The following is an 18,616-nucleotide window of genomic DNA, read 5'->3' as shown; positions in this document are numbered from 1 at the left end:
ACCCATCTAATTTGCAGCCCCACCCAAGCTGTTTGCAGTGTCTTTTCCATATGAATGGCATGTCCTGGTCAAGGCTTTAGACTTTCCTAAAATCAAACAAGCAGCAGCTGGCATCAGCATGCCCAATACCACTTAACAAGAGGCCCCAGGCTCAGCACTAGCAGCAGCCTGCCTTGCTTCACAGCTTGGCCTCTCCTGAGCACTTCCAAGCCCAACACAAGTAGCAGCCATCTGCAGATCACTCTGTAGCTCCTGATGGGTGGCCCTAAGCAAGGCACAGGTAGGGAAAGACTTGCACCCCCAGGGGGGCCCAGAGCCAGTGCATCTGGTAGACAGCTTCAGACCATGCCAGATTACAACTCTACACATCCACAAGTGACACAACTGAAGGGACAGATTCAGTGAGCACCAAAGCCCCACTGAAGCAAGTCTTGCTCCATAGGGGTGTCTCCTGCATAGCAGCTCTTCCACTGTAGTCACAACTGGTCCTCAGAGCCAATTGGCCTGGGGGATCAATTCCTCCCAGTGATGCCAACAGCAATCACAGATCAATTACAAGATAGCGCACACAGCCGAAACTGGTTTGGCTCAGTGGATAAGAGCGTCGGCCTGCGGACTGAAGGGTCCTGGGTTCGATTCCGGTCAAGGGCATGTACCTTGGTTGTGGGCACATCCCCAGTGGGAGGTGTGCAGGAGGCAGCTGATTGATGTTTCTCTCTCATCGATGTTTCTAGCTCTCTATCCCTCTCCCTTCCTCTCTGTAAAAAATCATTAAAATATATTTAAAAAAAAAAAAAAAAAGCACACACAGCCCACACAGGGGTGCACATGAGGCCCAGCTCAGGTGACTGGGGAGGCTGAGCCACTGGGCCCTACAGGACACCTACTACACAAGGCCACTCTACCAATTCCAGGAGACATAGCAATTCTACCTAATACGTAGAAACAAACACAGGGAAATGCCAAAATGTGCAAAGAAATGTCACAAATGAAAGAATAGAAGAAATTCTCCAGAAAAAGAACTAAATGAAATGGAAGCAAGCAAACTACTATGTACAGAGTTCAAAACAATGGTTATAAGAATGCTCAAGGATCTTAATGAGAGCTTCAAGGGAATTAGTGAGAATTTCAAGGGAATTAGTGAGAACATAAAAGACATGAAAAAGGAGCAATCAGAAATGAAGGATACACTAACTGAAATAAAGAATAATTTACAGGGAATCAATCAACAGTAGACTGGAGGGAGCCAAGAATCTCAATGATTTGGAATATGAGAAAGCAAAAAAACAACCAGAAGAGCAAAAAGAAAAAAAATCAAAATATATGAAGATAGCGTAAGAAGCCTCTGGGACAACTTCAAGTGTACCTACATTTCCATCATGATAGTGCCTTAGCACTGCTGTGGAGGCAGGAGAGGTTCCTGCCACTGCTGCTGTGCTCTCCAGCTATGAGTTGGCTTCTGGCTGAGTGGCGCTCCTGCTGTGAGAGCGCATTGACCACCAGGGGGCAGCTTCTACGTTGAGCGTCTGCCCCCTGGTGGTCAGTGCATGTCATGGTGACTGGTTGTTCTGCCAGTGATTCTGTCGTTTGGTCGATTTGCATATTAGGGTTTTATATAGATAGTGCAGCTTCGAGCTACAAGTGTGACAGGGAAAAGGAAGTGGAGGGTCTACAGTCCGGCTTTCAGGAGCTCTAAGTCCAATAACAAGGTAGCTAATCATCTATGATGTTACAAATAGCTCAGCCTGTTCCTGGGACCAGAAAAAGGTCAGCATTCCTGAGGCAAACTCTTGGGGGGAAGGGAGGTGTCAGCATCCTGGCATAGCAACCAAATCAAAGCGTGTCCTGTCCTTGGTCAGTTCTCAAAATGCATTTCTTTTCTGAGTAATGGACCCATAGAGGCATCTTATCTTTTTACAGCCTTGTTTCATCCTCCAGTTTCCCAGGGTCTGTTAGAAAACTTATTATCTATAGTTAGTGAGGTGAATACTTATTAAACAATTGTGTCTCTATTCTTTTTTTTTTTTTAATATATTTTATTGATATTTCACAGAGAGGAAGGGAGAGGGATAGAGAGTTAGAAACATCGATGAGAGAGAAACATCGATCAGCTGCCTCCTGCACACCTCCTACTGGGGATGTGCCCGCAACCAAGGTACATGCCCTTGACCGGAATCGAACCCAGGACCCTTCAGTCCGCAGGCCGACGCTCTATCCACTGAGCCAAACCGGTTTTGGCTGTGTCTCTATTCTTATTACATGCCCTTCCCCACTATCATTATGACAAGCATGTCCTTGGGGCAGGGATGGCTCAGTAGGTAATACATAACAAATCCACTGTGACATTCTCATCTCCCTAAATCTTTCTGTTCCTTCCTCTGCAAGTAAGAGGGTCATTATGTTTATCTGGATAAAGAAAACTTTCTGTGAAGCAAAGGCCCTTCGGTGAGCATTTACATAGGACACAAATATTCTGACACTATGAGTTCATGCTGAGAGATCCCTTCACATAACTCTTTGTCCAGAACAACCTGTTACCAATCCTCATCTTATCCCTTTCACGTCCCTGACTGTCCTGCCAAATCATTAGCCCAGATCTATGTCTTATAATAGAGCTGCTCCACAGGCATCTCAACTCAGCATAGGCCAGAAGTGAATCCAATTTTCAGTCTACTAACAACAAAAAGAGAAAATAAGTAGAACTCTACCAACTGCATGTGATAGCACATTGAGTCCAGAATCTCTGTTAAGTGCACCTACACAATAATAAACTGACGTTTATTTTCTTCCATCTCCGGTCTAGTACACTCATAATTCAGTTCCATGTATATTCCTCAGGTTCTTGCTGATAAACATTAGTGCAATTTTGTAATTCTTGCCATGCAGCCCTCTTGCTCCCCAATTAGACTTGGCAATTGGCCCCATGGATGTTTTAGGATTTGTCTACAGTTATAGATATGGAGGCAATGAAGGAGAGTGGAGCAGGGCATGAGGAGAATTGGTACTCACTTGCCAGGAAAGCACCTCAAATGGCATCAATACAGGGTCTTTCAGCAAGGCAGGATCATGCTCAGTCACGGAGGGTAAAAGGCTTCTTTTGCTGTAACAGAGGCTCTGTGGTGTTTGAGTTAGCAGATACTTGGAGTCATCTGAATCCTTCCAGGGTGCCCATCCCAATTCTTGAGTCTCATTCTTTCCCATTTGATATCCTGTCCCCTTATCTTCCTCACTTTTCCCTGAATGTCTGTCCTCTTGTCTGTTTTTGTCTCTTTCTATTGCTCTTTTTTTTTTTTTGTCTTTCTTTTAAGCAGTTCCGCTTTTCTCTCTGTATATGCTTATCTGTCTTTTCTGCTGACCACCTTGTGTTACAGGATTCTAATTTTGATCCATCATGGTAGTGCCTTAGCACTGCTGTGGAGGCAGGAGAGGTTCCTGCCACTGCTGCTGTGCTCTCCAGCTTATACAAAGTTGCCATGATGCCAACACCCCTACCCCCAACAACCTACACACCTTTCAGTTAAAGTACCCTAACTCTCTGAACCTTTGTCTCAATTCTAAATTCTTGAGGGACTCTGATGGACCCACTTTGCCAAAGTCCACCCTTGGTCCAAACTCTAAGGATGACAGGATTACTTAGTAACTAGGACTTCCCCTTTTCTGGGTTGGGGCTGGAGATTTTCTCTAAGAGAAGGATTTGAGTAGGGAGGATCCAGTCCTATCATAGTGTGCTTCTTGCTCTTCCTCAATATGCCATTACTTCTTCACGGCCTTTGCACTCTCTACAGTCTTGACAGTCAGGCAAGGTAAGTGAGGTAAGTTTGCACACAGGTAAGGTAGATTATTCATCTTTGTTTTTCCAGTACCTAACTTAGTAAATGGCATATAGTAGAACTCAAACGTGCATTTGGATAAACAACAGCTCTCTTAAAAAAACTGGAGATGTTAGCCAACCACATGGTTAGAATATAAGCCTTCATTGTGATGTAGTTGCCCCAAACATCTAATGTTACCTGTATTAACAGATGTGTATTGTTTGGAGAAAGGCTGATCCTAGTTCTTCTGGTCAGACCACTTCTGGAATGTTGTATTTGGCTCTAGATAACACATATGAAGAGGGATTCTGATCTACTGGTGCATTTCAGACAAAAGGTATTTTTCAGAAGAGGAAACACAGGGTAGTGCAAGGAGAGACTGCGGCCTGTGAGGAGCCGCTGAAGAAACTGAGAATCTTTAGCCTGATGAATACTTACTTGATGACTGAGGAGGAGAGGTGAAAGCTCTCCACAAATAGCAAACAGTCTGCAACATGAAAGAGGGGGTTACACTTATTCTTGTTAGCTAGAAAGAAAACCAAGGTGGTAGGAGGTTTCAGAGAAGAAGCTATAGTTGGGTACACATAGGAATTCCCTAAACTAGTGTTCTGCAGAACACTACACCATGTTAGGCTATACAAAGTGTTTTTGCTGCAGGATTTCTCAGAATCTTTAATATACAAATGTTAAGAAAAAGATATAATGTGCCCCTTTCCCCAAATATATTTGTCCATACAACCTTTTATTCACCGAGCACTGTTAACATCTCTTCAAACAATATTTCATTGACCAGATTGAGTTAAAGCTGCTCTGGTTCACATCAAGATACAGCATCTGGGGAAACTGGATGGTGCTGCTGTCACTTCAGCACTTCTGAAACCTTGGTCACTAAAACTAAAGTATATGACGTTTGGGAAACTGGAGCAACTTCTCTTGTTATGTTTACAGTGTGAGATGCAACATAGTTCTAAATGAGAATAATGGAGCAAAACCAACAAAAATAAGGCTCTCTCGTACAGTGGTTCTGAACTTTTTTCCTAGCAATATATTGTAATGACATTCCCATTTCTGTCCAAGGATTCGTTTATTGTGTGCAAGGTAGTATTTCTCACCTTTTCATTAGCACAGAAACAAACAAACAAAAAACCCTCATGTTCTACACTCCTGCCTTCCCCAACCTCCCCGTCAGATTGTGCTAGGATCCTCATGTGGAACCATTCCCCTCCATTGAGCATCACCGTTTTAGAAGCTCGAACCTATAGTATTAATATAACTTTTTAATAAGAAAGAAATTCCCAGGCCTAAGCGAAAAAATGATATTTAAAAATTGTGAGGAAAGTAAGACAAGAAAAATTATCAAAATGAAACCACTTATTTGAGGCTGAAGGGAATAAAATAAAAAAGGAAGATGAATTCATAAAAATATTGCTGTTATTAAATATTTGTTGCAATAAGCAAGACATGATGTAATAATGAGAAAAAGCTGACCCAACAACATGGAAAGGACAGGGTTTCAAAATTATAATTAGTGTCTATACAACTGTCCACAGGACATAAGCCAGAGCTGAAGCATTGTAGTCACTAAGAAGAATGTGCACTGCAGAAGAGGGATTCATCAGGATTTCCACAATTTATACCCATTCAATATATCCAAATTATTCCCAGAACCAGATTTACCAATGTGTACTATCTTTAATTTGATTTCCAAAGATCTATCAGTGCTGAGAAAGAGATGTTTGGGTTGGTAGATAAAATAGTGTAATTATAAGAAAGATGTATCTTCTCCTGTGTTAATAAAATGTCAGTCTGTTATTCTGTACTGAAAATTTACTAAGGTTTTATCAAACTTGGATAGTTGATAAGCCGGACCCTAGAGCAGATTACACCAGATATACCAATTCTTGAGGTCCTTGTGAATAATTCAATTGCATTGCTTATGAAGAAACTTGAAATACCATCTCTCTCTTATTCTGCAATTTTGTCCCTAAATCAGCACCTCACAAAGTGGGGTCTTCCGTTCTAAACAGCAGGTAAAGGAATTCCCACATAATTGTGCGTACTCACAGAGACTAATCTCAATTATACATTTGTGTTTTCTTGGCCATTTGGAGACACCAGGCTAGCTTCACCAACACAACACACAGTTTACTGAGTTCACTGATAGATGGGAAGACATGGAGTCTCAGGGGCCTCGCTCTTTAATGGACTGGAAAATACAGAACTGCCTCTATCATAGGAGAAAAGTGGAAGAGACCAGCTCATATGTGATGCCACCTCACTCCCCTAACCAAATGAGAGAAAAAAATGCTTGAAGTTCAGTGATGACCAAGACCAGAGTCAGGAATCTGGAACTGGGCAGAGTCCCAGGAGTCATTAGAGCTTTGTGTTCTTGGTCTCCAGGTTTATTGTGTTCTCTTGGATATGGGGAATCTTCTTAGCTGCTGGCTCCTGAATATCCTCTGACTTTAGAGGAACATAGTAGTAGCCCATGACGGAGAAGATCAGGCAGACCAGCAGCAGGAGACAGGAAAACAAAGTGAATTCGACCCACTGCAGGAAGAAATAGATATAAGAAAAAAAATATGGGGAAAAACCTAAAACTAAAGGGATCTTCAAAGGGCGAGAACTGAGGAGCAGATTGACCCAGGCTCGCCATTTAGACAGAGGTTTGCTAGAAGAAGACTGGGCTCACTGACCTTTCCTCACATGGGTATGTGGTGGATATTACTGATATTTACATATGTCTATTTTTCTAGCAAAGTCTGTGTGCATCCAACTCATCTATCATGGGGAAGGTGGAAGACAGAGGGGTGGATGGAGGAGGAGGAAAAAAAGGAATTTGAAGGGGAAAACTTGGATAGGTACAAGCTCCTCTTTCTCTTGGATCCATACCTGTACCAGGTCGCTGAACTGTGCCACAGTAAGCACAATGAAATTGCCAACTCCAATTGTCAACAACCAGGCTGCCTGGAGTACAGATTTCATGCTAGAGGGAGCCTAGAGAGGATACAAATTTGTCAGTAAACGAAATCCCTACACCGCCTTCATGCCCCATGCATCTATCCAGAAAACTTCTTCCACAAAAGTTTCCAGATTCAACTCTTCCCACTGAGTTCATCTATCACATTGATTCAAGGGGTATTAATTATGTTAATAGTAATAACAGAATGGAGCTCTTATTAATCAAATATTTTAACTCATATTATATAATCTTCATTACAACCCTAAGAGGTAAGTTCTATTAATATTCTTATTTTATACATAAAAAATAACACTAGAGAAATGATTATTCACTTGCTCAAGATTATACAAAGGGTTGTGCGGCCAAAATTTGAACATAAGCAGTTTGATTCCACATCCCTTATTCTTAATTTTTAAGTATCTTTTCCTAGATATCAAATACCATAGACTACTATGCTGCACTTCCATGATCTTGGGAATCAAGGTAACTCTCTGTTTAGGATCATGTATAAGGAATCTAAAGCCAAAATATATGAAGGTCTTGGCCAAGTCACATACCTACTTAAGGTAGTGCCAGGAAAATAATGCACCATCTTCTAAGCCCTGTCTCCACCTCCATTTCCCACTTGCAAAAACCTACCTGAGAATAAGAAAATTCAAGTCCTGTGACAGAGAACATGACCTCCCCAGCCGTCACCAGCACATATTGTGGTAGCTGCCATGCAATGGATATTTTGTTGGCTGGAATGTCTTCTGTCTTCCAAGCGTGGGGACCCTGATGGGTACTCTTAGTGAGGGAAAGAAGAAATTGGTTTGTCAGTAGTCTCAAGTAAATATTCCTTATCTACAGCATTCTATGATCTTATATGCATCCCATCTTCATATTTTCATCCTTTTGCTACCTTCAAGAGATTGAGCAATTTCTACAGTTTCAGGGTTTTTTTTGAAATTTCTTTTGGTAACACTGTACTCACTTGCCTGACTTCGGATACCGACATTAATATAGTCCTTAAATGGCAAAATATTTTGTTATTGTATGTCAAAATGACAAATAATCTTTGTTTTCTTAGGGCCATAATGAGACTGAAGGAGACCATGTCACCACATAGCAATGACTCAAGATAAATTAGTTCTTCCATTTTCCCAGACCCTGTGCCTGCTGCCAATGCTATCTCTTTTTATGTCCCATATGGAGACCTCAGTCATAAAGTCACTTGAATCTATCATCTTACATTAGAAATAAGTATGTTATCCTATCTTGCTACAAAATCTTCTTCTTTGGATTCCAGGATAGACACAGACATAGATACAGCTCCATGGTAGGAGAGTACAGGGGTAGCCATGAGCTACTTACATTAGTAATAACAAACAGATAAGCTGCACCGAAATTTAGTAGACCCAAATTCAGCGAAAAGTCATCATCTTCTGTTTTACAATGCACCGCAGGGTATCTGGAACAGGAGGAGTTTAGGTTAGAATAAACATCACAGCTTAGAAAAGCACCCCATTATCACAGGAAAGAGTGATCTCATCTCTTTATTGATAGTGAATCGAGCAGCGAAACCACCCATTTCTCTTAAAGGGAGAATTCTCAAGGAGTAAATTATTTTCATGCCAGATTTTTCTACCCCTGGTCTGAGCCCCTTATTGTCTGTCTGGTATCTTTTTTTAACTTAAACCTGAAAAAAGAAGGCACAAATCATCTTCTTTCGTGGACACCAGGCTCTTAAGTCTTATTAATTTTTCTCAGCATAAAATGGTGAACCCAAAAGGATAAGCCTGAAATACTGATGTGCCAATAGGCAATACCAAAGAATAGAAGTGGGAGTCCATAATAAACTTTGCAAACCTCCCAGAGATGGGCCTTATTAACTCTACAGTATGACCTTCATAGCAATCATGATCTCAATATACCTGTGTAGAGAAAGGTGAGACTAAGGGAAGGAGGCAAGGGTCAAAAAAAGAGCTGGAGTCTGTGTATACTCAAGATTAGCCAAGATATACCTACTATCTTGATATACCGCCACCTATATGCAAAGAACGCATTTTAAAATTTGTTGATAAAAGTAAAATGTCCCAAGGGTAATGAATGTACTTACTCTCCTATCTGTACAGTTCTGTAAGCAGACACACCATAGTCTTCACTAACATTAAGTGAGATATCTGTACCCAGGTTGATGTTGACCTCTTTATGCAAAGTGTTAAGGAACCTAAGGGTAGAGACATGGTTACAGATCAGACAAACCTTCCCAAGTAACAACACGTGATAAAAGGGTAGGGGCCTTTTCTTTTGTTTGCCATTATATCCCAGTGCCTGATACATAAAGGGTACATCATGTGTATTGTTAACTGAATGAATGAATCAACTCAAATGTAAAAAGTATCAGTAGTCTTAGCTGTCTGTAATGTTCTCATTCCTAAGGGAATAGCTTTCTATCTGCCATTCCCTCACCTGATCTCTAGCTGGATGGACACTATCATGATCACCCATGGCAGTCTGAGTTTCCTCACTAATCCAGCTTAGGTGCATCCAATATCTTTCCCTCTTATAATGGTGGGATTCACCAACTGATACTCCATTAAGAAAAATGATTATGTACATATAAATATATACCAGTATGCTCAAACCTCAGCGGGAAGGTAGGGGAGGGTGGGGGTAAGGAGGAGAGTTCAACCAAAGGACTTGTATGCATGCATATAAGCATAACCAATGGACACAGACACCAGGAGAGTGGGGGGGGGGGGGGGGTGGCAATGCGGGGATAAGGACACATATGTAATACCTTAATCAATAAAGGAAAAAAAAACCTGATTCTTTGTCTTCTTATAAACGATTTGACTTATGCAAACTCAGACTCCCAGCCCATAATAGGTCATTATTGTTTTGGAGTCTTCAGACAATCCTGGACTCTTCTAGAATGATCTTTTTAGTCATCTGAACCTAGGTTTCTAAGTATGGGTTTTAGATACATTTCTATTTTGATAGCTTGTGCTTTTGTCTTTGGCCCATGGGATAAAAAGATAAATTCTCTCTAGAATCCTTAATGTTGACTCCTGGACTTTTTAAATAATCCTGCACTAATCTAGAAATTTCCCCTTCCATCCCTTCTGAAAGTTCCTGTGGCTCTCCAACCCAGGAAAGTCCTATCAACTCTTAACAGCAACCGCCTAATGTTAATGGCCATAGGCATGTGCATCTGTCCATTTCATGTCAGATTCCTGCCACAGAAAGCAGGTGACCTCTTCAGTGCCCCACCTCTCTAACTGTCCCAAGCTGTCTGACAAGACCTTCAGACTTTTCTGAATTCACAACCAAGTCTTTTTGACTCCAAATGTATCACCTTTAATTATACCAAGATGCCTCTATAAGTTTAAAATAAAAACTATACTTTCCTTTAAAAACACAGTAAAAAGAGATGCTCAACTACCAACAATGAAGCATTATTTGCTTACATCTAAATTTCTCTCTGGTCATCAGAAAGAGGAAAGTACTGAGTTACTTTCCTGAGAACAAGGTAAGTGGATAAAATTCAGTATAGGAAATGTGTGCATCAGAGCACAGGAGACATACACAGATACACAGTCATCTTTGAATGCCACATGGGAAAGCAAGCCTATCTGTTCTGTGTCCTGGAAAATGCCTTCTGACACCTATGCCCCTGACATTCCAGGAGAGAATCCCTGCGCAAGACAAGTAGAATGTTAGGACTCGTTATCTGAAGCCCCTCAGATCAGAAGAGGCCCAAGATTCATGAGAACAGAGTGGCCTGGGATTTCCTTGACTTCCAAACCTCACGGCTGTCATCCCATTGGTTATGTTTTCCGCATCCTTCACCTTAAATAGAGGAAAGTAAAAATCAGTTACAGGTGACAACAGGGGACCAATAATCAGAAAATTTTATCATTAGGCATATCCTTGGTAAGCTATTGATGAGCCAATCATCACACTCTAAGATAACAATTTGGAACCAAGACCACTCCTCAACTTACCATCATGCTGGAAACACTTTCCCCATCTTCTCGAATGATCAGACTGTACCATTTCTTCTCCTCCACGGAATGCTCAGTGTAGACAGACAAATTGTGATATTTCAAGTGGAAGTGAAAATCCTGGCTTTTTGTCTTCAGGTGAAGTTTGGAATAGTGTGGCATTTTCTGTAGAATGAAAAACCTGTCACACTCACCTTCTACCCCATTTTGGACATCATAACCTCATAGCTTCCCATGTGGGACCTCAACATTATCTGTTAAGCTAGTAATTCCATTTTTAGGAATATACCATAGGACTAATTAGAGGGATGTATAAATATTCATGAGTAAGGATATTAATCATAGGATTTACATATTATAATACTTATCATTACAATAACTTCTGATTTTAAAATTGTTGCCATTTCACAGATGCTTAAACTGAAGTTTAGAGATACAATAACTTGTTCAGGGTCTTGTAACTAGGGAGTGACAGAACTGGAATTGGACGGGGGCTGTTTGACTCCACAAATGCATGCTCCACAAATGCATAATATAGTTAACCACTATATTATGCTGCTGCTTTGGTGCATAATCAGAATGTGTTTCTAATTCTTTCAAGTCCATATCTCACCTGAAAAGATTTGATGGACTCTGGCAACAAAGAATTTTTGTCATCTCCTACCACTGTCACTTTCACCTCATCATCGGCCAGATTCAAGACTTGTAGGAAAATCTCTCGGGGACCTGGCTGGGGTGGAGCCATTTCCTTAGGACAGAGAACACATGTCAGAATCACTAACAAACAACCCTGTGGATACAAAGAGAACAGACATTTCAGTCCTATCTCTGATAGCCTAGTCCACTGGTTGGCAAACTCATTAGTCAACAGAGCCAAATATCAACAGTACAACGATTGAAATTTCTTTTGAGAGCCAAATTTTTTAAACTTAAACTTCTTCTAACTCCACTTCTTCAAAATAGACTTGCCCAGGCTATGGTATTTTGTGGAAGAGCCACACTCAAGGGGCCAAAGAGCCACATGTGGCTCGCAAGCCGCAGTTTGCCGACCACTGGCCTAGTCCATCTAAGTCAGGATAACATAGTTTTCTCCCACTAAAGACCATTTGGCTTAGGAAACTCTGAAGTCAGTTTGGAGGGGGAAACACCAGCTCAATGCAGCAAGCACAGATGTCAGGTAACAAACTTCATACTTTCTGACTTAGCTGTGGCCTCATACATCATTTCCCAATAGTGGCCATTCAATCTGCCAAAGGGTATTTGTGTAAGTATCTGGTAAGGTATCAGATAAACTAGTGTTTCCAAAGAGATGGTTGGATACCTTGATATAAGTGTTTGGAAATTCCTTGACAATATATTCTGAATCACTCAGGTGGGAGCTGAGCCTCCTTTTCATTGCTGCTCTACCTCTGTACCTACTCATTTATCACAAATACTAGAGGCCCGGTGCACAAACTTCATGCATGGGGCGGGGGAGAAGAGAGCTGTCCTTCAATCCGGCCTGCACCCTCTCCAATCTGGGACCCCTTGGGGGATATCTGACTGCTGGTTTAGGCCCGATCGCTGTGGGATTGGGCCTAAACTGGCAATCGGACATCCCTCTCACAATCCAGGACTGCTGGCTCTTAACCGCTCGCCTGCTTGCCTGCCTGATTACCCCTAACCGTTTCTGCCTGCCAGCCTGATCGCCCCCTAATCGCTCCCCTGCCAGCCTGATTGACACCTAACTGCTCCCCTGCTGGCCTGATCATCCCCAACTGCCCTCCCCTGCCAGACTGATTGCCCACAACTGCCCTCCCCTGCCACAACCCGCCTCCTCTACCAGGACCCGCCTCCTCTGCGTGAGGTGGCGGAGATGCCGGGACCGGCCTCCGCCATGCCCTGCAGAGCTTCGGGACCCCCAGGCCTCATCGTGCAGAGCAGCCACCGGGCCCGCCTCAGCTGTGCGCACGACCATCTTTTGGTGGCCATCTTGTGATGACGTCGTGTGAGGGCATGACCCTACCTAGGCTTTTATTATATAGGATGAGTTATGCACCTTCTTTCAAACAGGTACTATGCTAGGTCTTGGGGAATCAGAAGAGTGAACAAGATAGATAAGGTCCTGTACTCATGGAGCTTAAGATTTATTGAACTCACATTAATTTTTGTCTCTACAACTGCCACAACTGCAAATGCCAGGCATGCTAGGATCATACCAACAGCCATTTTCCTAAGCGATCTGCAGAAGAGAGGGAGAGACATTTATATCTAAACTTTAGAGTTTAAAGTATAAAATTCAACCCCCCTAGGCCTACCATTAAAGACCTTTCCTGATTTGGCCCCAATTACTTTCCAAAGTATTTCCTAGAACTCCCCTTCACACATCTTTTCTTCTCCCTTTACTTGAGTCGCACTGAATGGTTCTTTGTAATGCACCACATTCCCCACATCTATCTTTCTTCATGTTTTTTCTATCCATCATGTCATAATAACAAAAACAATAGTATGCAGTAAGATTAATTGAACATTCACCATATGCCAGGCACTATATATTATTACTTCATTTTCCTCTTGTTCAGAAGTTTTTCTTGACCCCGGCAGCAGACTTCTCTAACACTTCCCTGGCACTTTGCTCCATTATTAGGGCACCTAACATATTTTACCTCATGTAATAATTATATGGCACACATTCCACCTCCTTATTAAACAGTAAACCTCTTGAGGGCAAGATTTGTGCTTTTACATTTGCATGGCTTGGTGCTGAACCCACTTCAATGAATGAGTAAATGATAAAAGGCCATTTGAATATGGTAAAGTGGTCATTAAATGGAAATTGCTATTAAATCGGGAATTAGAAGAGGCTTAAAACACTCCTCTGTCAAACTGAACAACGAATAATAAACACTTCTATGGGAGAAAGCAGTAAACAGGGACCATTCTATGCCCACTCTTAACCAGGTCCCCTTACTTGTTTTATAGGGACAATGGGAGATTTAAAGGGATTCATTGTCATCAAAGGCTTTAAACTTCTTTGAAGAGGCAACATTCAAGAACAAAGCAAAATGTTGGTTTAGGAGACCACTCTCATATACACTTTAGTTTCCATGAAACTTACACATACCCCTTCAACATTGCACAGTTCAGTCGGCAGTAATGGCTTAGACTCCCTACAATAAGAATTAATTCGTTCTAATTCCCATCCTCTGGTATTAATGGTGTGTAGTTTAAAGTGGGTAAATAGAACCAGAAAAAAATATAAACCAAAACAAGTCATCACTAAGTAGAAAACTACTGACATTGAATCTTTATCAAATGGGGCAAAGATTGAGTCAGTCTGGAGGAATACAGGCATAATGAGCACTTACGAGAAGTTAATTCCACACTTGGAGATCAGAGGATAAATGACAAGGTCAAACAATGGGATGAAGATAAGAACCAGAAGGGGATTTAGTACCTGTAATACCATGGTAAAAAAAGATTAGTTACAAGTGTTCTCCTATCGTAAGTGTGAGCATGTGCTCTTACTTGCTTTTGTGCATCCTTTCTCACATCCAAAGACACTTTTCTCATACAAAGTACAAAATGATTCCATATCTATTAGTCTCTCTACACCTAAGACTCTATTTCCCTTGCATAGCACCTTAGTTTCCAGATATCCCAAGGAACCAGTTTCACTCTGAACCTGTTTTTCTGTCCATCAATTGGGTGTTCCCATTTTCATTTGTCATCTCCATTTCCACAGCCCAAAGGAAAATGTCATGGCCAGAAGAAACAGAAGGAACAATTGGGGATTATTGAACAAAGGGTTAAAAAAAAGAACTAAGAGTTACCAAAGAACAGAGATTCTGACTTTGTTGCTCATACGACAAAGTCTTCTACTTTCTTTGACAACATTTCCATTATACTGTGCCAGGAAAAAAAGTCCAATGCTTATACTTTTCCTGTGGGCTCAAAACTTACTCTCCCTGGAGTTGAGCAGAAGCTGCTTACTTAACAGAAGATGTAAAAGAGAAGTGTGGAGCTTAAGGAGAATATTTTCACCCCTGTGCTTAGCACTCTTCAGCATACAAGGAAAAATAACATCAAATTATGGTTGGCAATCCTAACACTACAGGTAGAGGTATAAATGAGGAAAGAAGTAAGTTCCCATGACTACAAAGAAGTGTCCTACCTGCATCTGGTCCGGCTGAAGCACAATAAAACCCTGAAATATTATAATAAATTAAATTTAGAGGTGGCTAAAGATAAGAAAAGCCTAAATCTTGGTAATTAACAGGCAATAAACATACTAGTAAGTTAAAATTCACCAGGTCTTTCGTTCAGCCACTATCATGCTTGTAAGGATATGTGGGCTGAACAGAGTGTTAATGGATTCAGGTTATTTACTAGTACATTCTATGTACTATACTTTCCTTAACCTAGGAGAGAATAGTCAGTGTGTTTTTATTCATCTCAGTAACTGCAGTTGTGGGTAGTAATTATGTGAAGGACAAGCTATCTGGTTTAGGGTAAAGATTTCCATTGATACACAGAGTTCTCCAGGGGGTCAACAGGAGGGCAATCATGGTAAATCCTGGACAACCAGAGGAAGGAAAAGGTAAAATTATATTTGACAGGCTGCAAAGAGGCTGGCTAATAAGACCCTACCCTCTTCACAACTGTGATGGCAGAAAAATAAGACAATAATCTAGAAAGTGGAATAATTGAGAGCAGGGATGGAACTTTATATGAGTTTGCCAAATAATGGAGGTTGGAAAAAGAGATAAAATGCTTACAACTTTTCCAATTTTTCCATATCCATGTACAAAATATTCCATATGCAGGTCCCCTGCTGTGAATCTTGACTGTGATGGGGCCAGTCGTGTACTAGCACCATAAAATCTGCCTCTGCTGTGCGGGACAGGCTTAGATGGAAGAAAACCATCACTATCCCAGGTCTGTATCCCTTTGCTATCCTCTCCATACTTCCTTGTACACATTTAAACCTTTCCCAGCCGTCTGTTCCTGATTTCTAAAGGTAAGATTCTGGTTTTTATTTCTAGACTAGATTTCTTTATTTTGCCTACTCAGAGTTTGCATGCTAAAGGCACCTGTCTTAGGACCTTAAGTCCATATTCAGGCAAAACCACAAAGAAATTAATTTTTCCCAAATATGGACTATAAAGAAAATAACAGACTTCTCTGGAAAATCTCTTCAACTCACCAAATTCCTGTTCATCCTGGTGGCTTGCAAGGTCCATCGTGAACCCTGGGGCAGACGGATGCCGTTAGGAGAAATCCCTTTTCTGTGAGAGGGTAGGGGCTGGGAGAGGGGGGGCTTTCAAAAAAAGTATTCTTACCTGCTGTTCCAAAAGGGCCCAGAACATGGGCAATGGGATATAGAGGAATAGTATCCTGGTCAGTGCCTTCACATCCATAATGAGCTGCTTCTGCAACACAAGGGAAAGGAGGAACAGGCTAACTTGGTAGACATGGTTTTCATGCTTGGAGCAGAGGTAGTCCAGAACAGTAAGAGAAGAAGTTAAATGCCACAGGAGGGAATCAGTTTGATATCGGGAGAGATGTTACAGAGGTATTTATAAGATACTTCTGAAACTCCAACTTACTGGGTATTTCTCAGCTGCCCAGTCCAGCCAGTGCTGTCGCTTTGGAATGTCCCCAGAACGGTTCTTGAAACGGTTGGAAATAGCAAACTAGGGCAGAGCATAGACCTCAGAGGAGAGACAAAAAGAAACCATCCCCTACCTTTTTCAATTCATCATCCCTTCTCTGAAACAAACATACTTCAAGTGACGTATTCCAATGCTTTGATTTAATCAGACATTGAATTTCAAAATATTTCAGATATAATTTTATTTATTCTTATGTCTTTTAAAAATTTAATTTCCATCATCATTTATTCTCCCTATACCCTTTTCCACCTCCACCCTCCTCCACCCCACAGCCACCACACTGTTGTTCGTGTCAATGAGTTCTTTCTCTCATTTTCTCTTTTTTGCTCAATCTCTCCACCCCACCCCCACTCTCCCCTACTGCCAACAGCTATCATCCTGCTCTGATTGCTATTTCACTTAGCATAACGTTCTCCAGGTCCATCCATACTGTCACAAAGGGTAACATTTTCTTCTTTTTTACGGCTGAGAAGTGTTACATTTTGTAAATGTACCATTGCTATTTTATCCACTCATCTACTGATGGACACTTATAACTACATTTCAGAAGATTTTTTTCCAAATTAAAAAATGATTACATTTTTTTTTTTTACTTAGTAGTTAAGGGGGCATAGAGGAAGACTGAGTAATCTTAGTTTTCCAAAACGCACAGATGTAGAACAGAGGTCATTGAAAAAAATGTATGTCTATGTTTGAAGGTATCTGTGCTCAGCATAGCATCTCTTTGTCTTTGATTGAAAAAGGCAGGTAGGAGAAACCAAGATGGCGGCATAGGTGAACACCTAAACTGCTGCCTCGCACAACAATTTCAAAACTACAGCTAAAAGACAGAACGGACAGCATCCAGAACCACAGGAAAGTTGGCTGAATGGAAATTCTACAACTAGAAGGAAAGAGGGGGCACACGGAGACTCAGAGGAGCTGTAAAAGGCTGAGGTATGGAGACACGCGCGTGGAGAGGACGGGCGGCTGAGTGCCTGGCTAGCTTTCTCTAGCGGGAGAGAGACGACAGCTCCCGACTGCACTGAACCCCAGTTCCGACTGCACTGAACCCCAGTTCCGGGTAAAACCCTGGGGTCCCAGACTCATACAAGGGAAGTCTGGACTGTCGGGAGAAAAGAGGAGCGCACGGAAACTCAGGGGAGAGGCGAAAGGCAGAGGTCTGGAGGTGCGCGCACAAGTGCGCACAGAGAGGACTGACTGCTGAGTGTGCCACTGGCTTTCTCTAGCGGGAGGAAGGCGGAAGCTCCCGACTGTGCTGAACTCCAGTTCCAGGAGAGAATCTGGGAATCCAGATTCATTGGGGGAGAAACTGGACTGTCTGGCAGTGGGCGAAACTCGAGAGCGGCTTTCTCTCAGAGGTGCTTGTGGTGATTACCGAGGGACACTGAGACCCAGGGGCCTCATAGGGCAGGGCTGACAGGAAGCCAAGGCTGTCTGTTCAGCCCTGAGACTCCGCCGCATCCAAGCTGAGTACAGAGGCTTTTGCAATTTTGCAAGTCTTGTCTCATAAGGCTCTCTCCAGCACAGAAGTTCTCCTGGTGCAGACACAGCTGATTCTCACAGCCAATTGGCTGGAGGTCAATTCCTCCCAGTGATACCAACAACAATCAAGACTTACCTACAACAAGGCTGTACACACAGTCCACAAAGGGGTGCACCAAGAGTGTCTACCTCAGGTAACTGGGGAGGCTGAGCCACTAGGCCATACAGGACACCTAGCACACAAAGCTACTCTACCAACTCAGGGAAGCAGTGAAAATGCAGAGACAAAGAAATAGATCACAAACCAAAGAAATGGAGGAACGCAAACGACTGGATATAGAGTTCAAAACCACGGTTATAAGGTTTTTCAAGAATTTCCTAGAAAAGGCCAATAAATTTAGTGAGACCCTTGAGGATATGAAAAAGGACCAACTAGAAATTAAATATACACTGACTGAAATAAAAAATATTATACAGAGACCTAACAGCAGACTAGAGGAACGCAAGAATCAAGTCAAAGATTTGAAATACAAAGAAGCAAAAAACACCCAACCGGAAAAGCAAAAAGAAAAAAGAATCCAAAAATATGAAGATAGTGTAAGGAGCCTCTGGGACAACTTCAAGCGTACCAACATCAGAATTATGGGGGTGCCAGAAGAAGAGAGAGAGCAAGATACTGAAAACCTATTTGAAGAAATGATGACTGAAAACTTA

At 41.9% G+C, this 18,616-nt stretch overlaps 1 protein-coding gene across 2 annotated transcripts in view; it reads right to left on the bottom strand.

The window, feature by feature from the left end:
- Positions 1 to 3,305: 3,305 nt before the first annotated feature.
- The window catches only part of SLC15A2 (solute carrier family 15 member 2), a 35,331-nt gene continuing 20,020 nt past the window's right edge, over positions 3,306 to 18,616 (bottom strand). For both annotated transcript variants that reach the window (XM_080657381.1, XM_080657382.1), the window contains 14 exons: positions 16,352 to 16,438; positions 16,085 to 16,174; positions 15,949 to 15,993; positions 14,917 to 14,949; positions 14,111 to 14,199; positions 12,903 to 12,984; positions 11,377 to 11,511; positions 10,764 to 10,928; positions 10,565 to 10,608; positions 8,873 to 8,983; positions 8,128 to 8,224; positions 7,414 to 7,560; positions 6,705 to 6,809; positions 3,306 to 6,362 (listed from right to left, as the gene is read on the bottom strand). In XM_080657381.1, the coding sequence (XP_080513507.1) occupies positions 6,186 to 6,362; positions 6,705 to 6,809; positions 7,414 to 7,560; positions 8,128 to 8,224; positions 8,873 to 8,983; positions 10,565 to 10,608; positions 10,764 to 10,928; positions 11,377 to 11,511; positions 12,903 to 12,984; positions 14,111 to 14,199; positions 14,917 to 14,949; positions 15,949 to 15,993; positions 16,085 to 16,174; positions 16,352 to 16,438 (1,407 nt within the window). In that variant the 3' untranslated portion in view covers positions 3,306 to 6,185. The remainder of the gene's footprint in view (positions 6,363 to 6,704; positions 6,810 to 7,413; positions 7,561 to 8,127; positions 8,225 to 8,872; positions 8,984 to 10,564; positions 10,609 to 10,763; positions 10,929 to 11,376; positions 11,512 to 12,902; positions 12,985 to 14,110; positions 14,200 to 14,916; positions 14,950 to 15,948; positions 15,994 to 16,084; positions 16,175 to 16,351; positions 16,439 to 18,616) is intronic.

The sequence above is a fragment of the Plecotus auritus genome (genome assembly GCF_963455305.1).
Source record: "Plecotus auritus genome assembly, chromosome: 2".
NCBI classification, from domain to species: domain Eukaryota; kingdom Metazoa; phylum Chordata; class Mammalia; order Chiroptera; family Vespertilionidae; genus Plecotus; species Plecotus auritus.
This window is presented reverse-complemented; position numbering and strand designations above follow the sequence as displayed.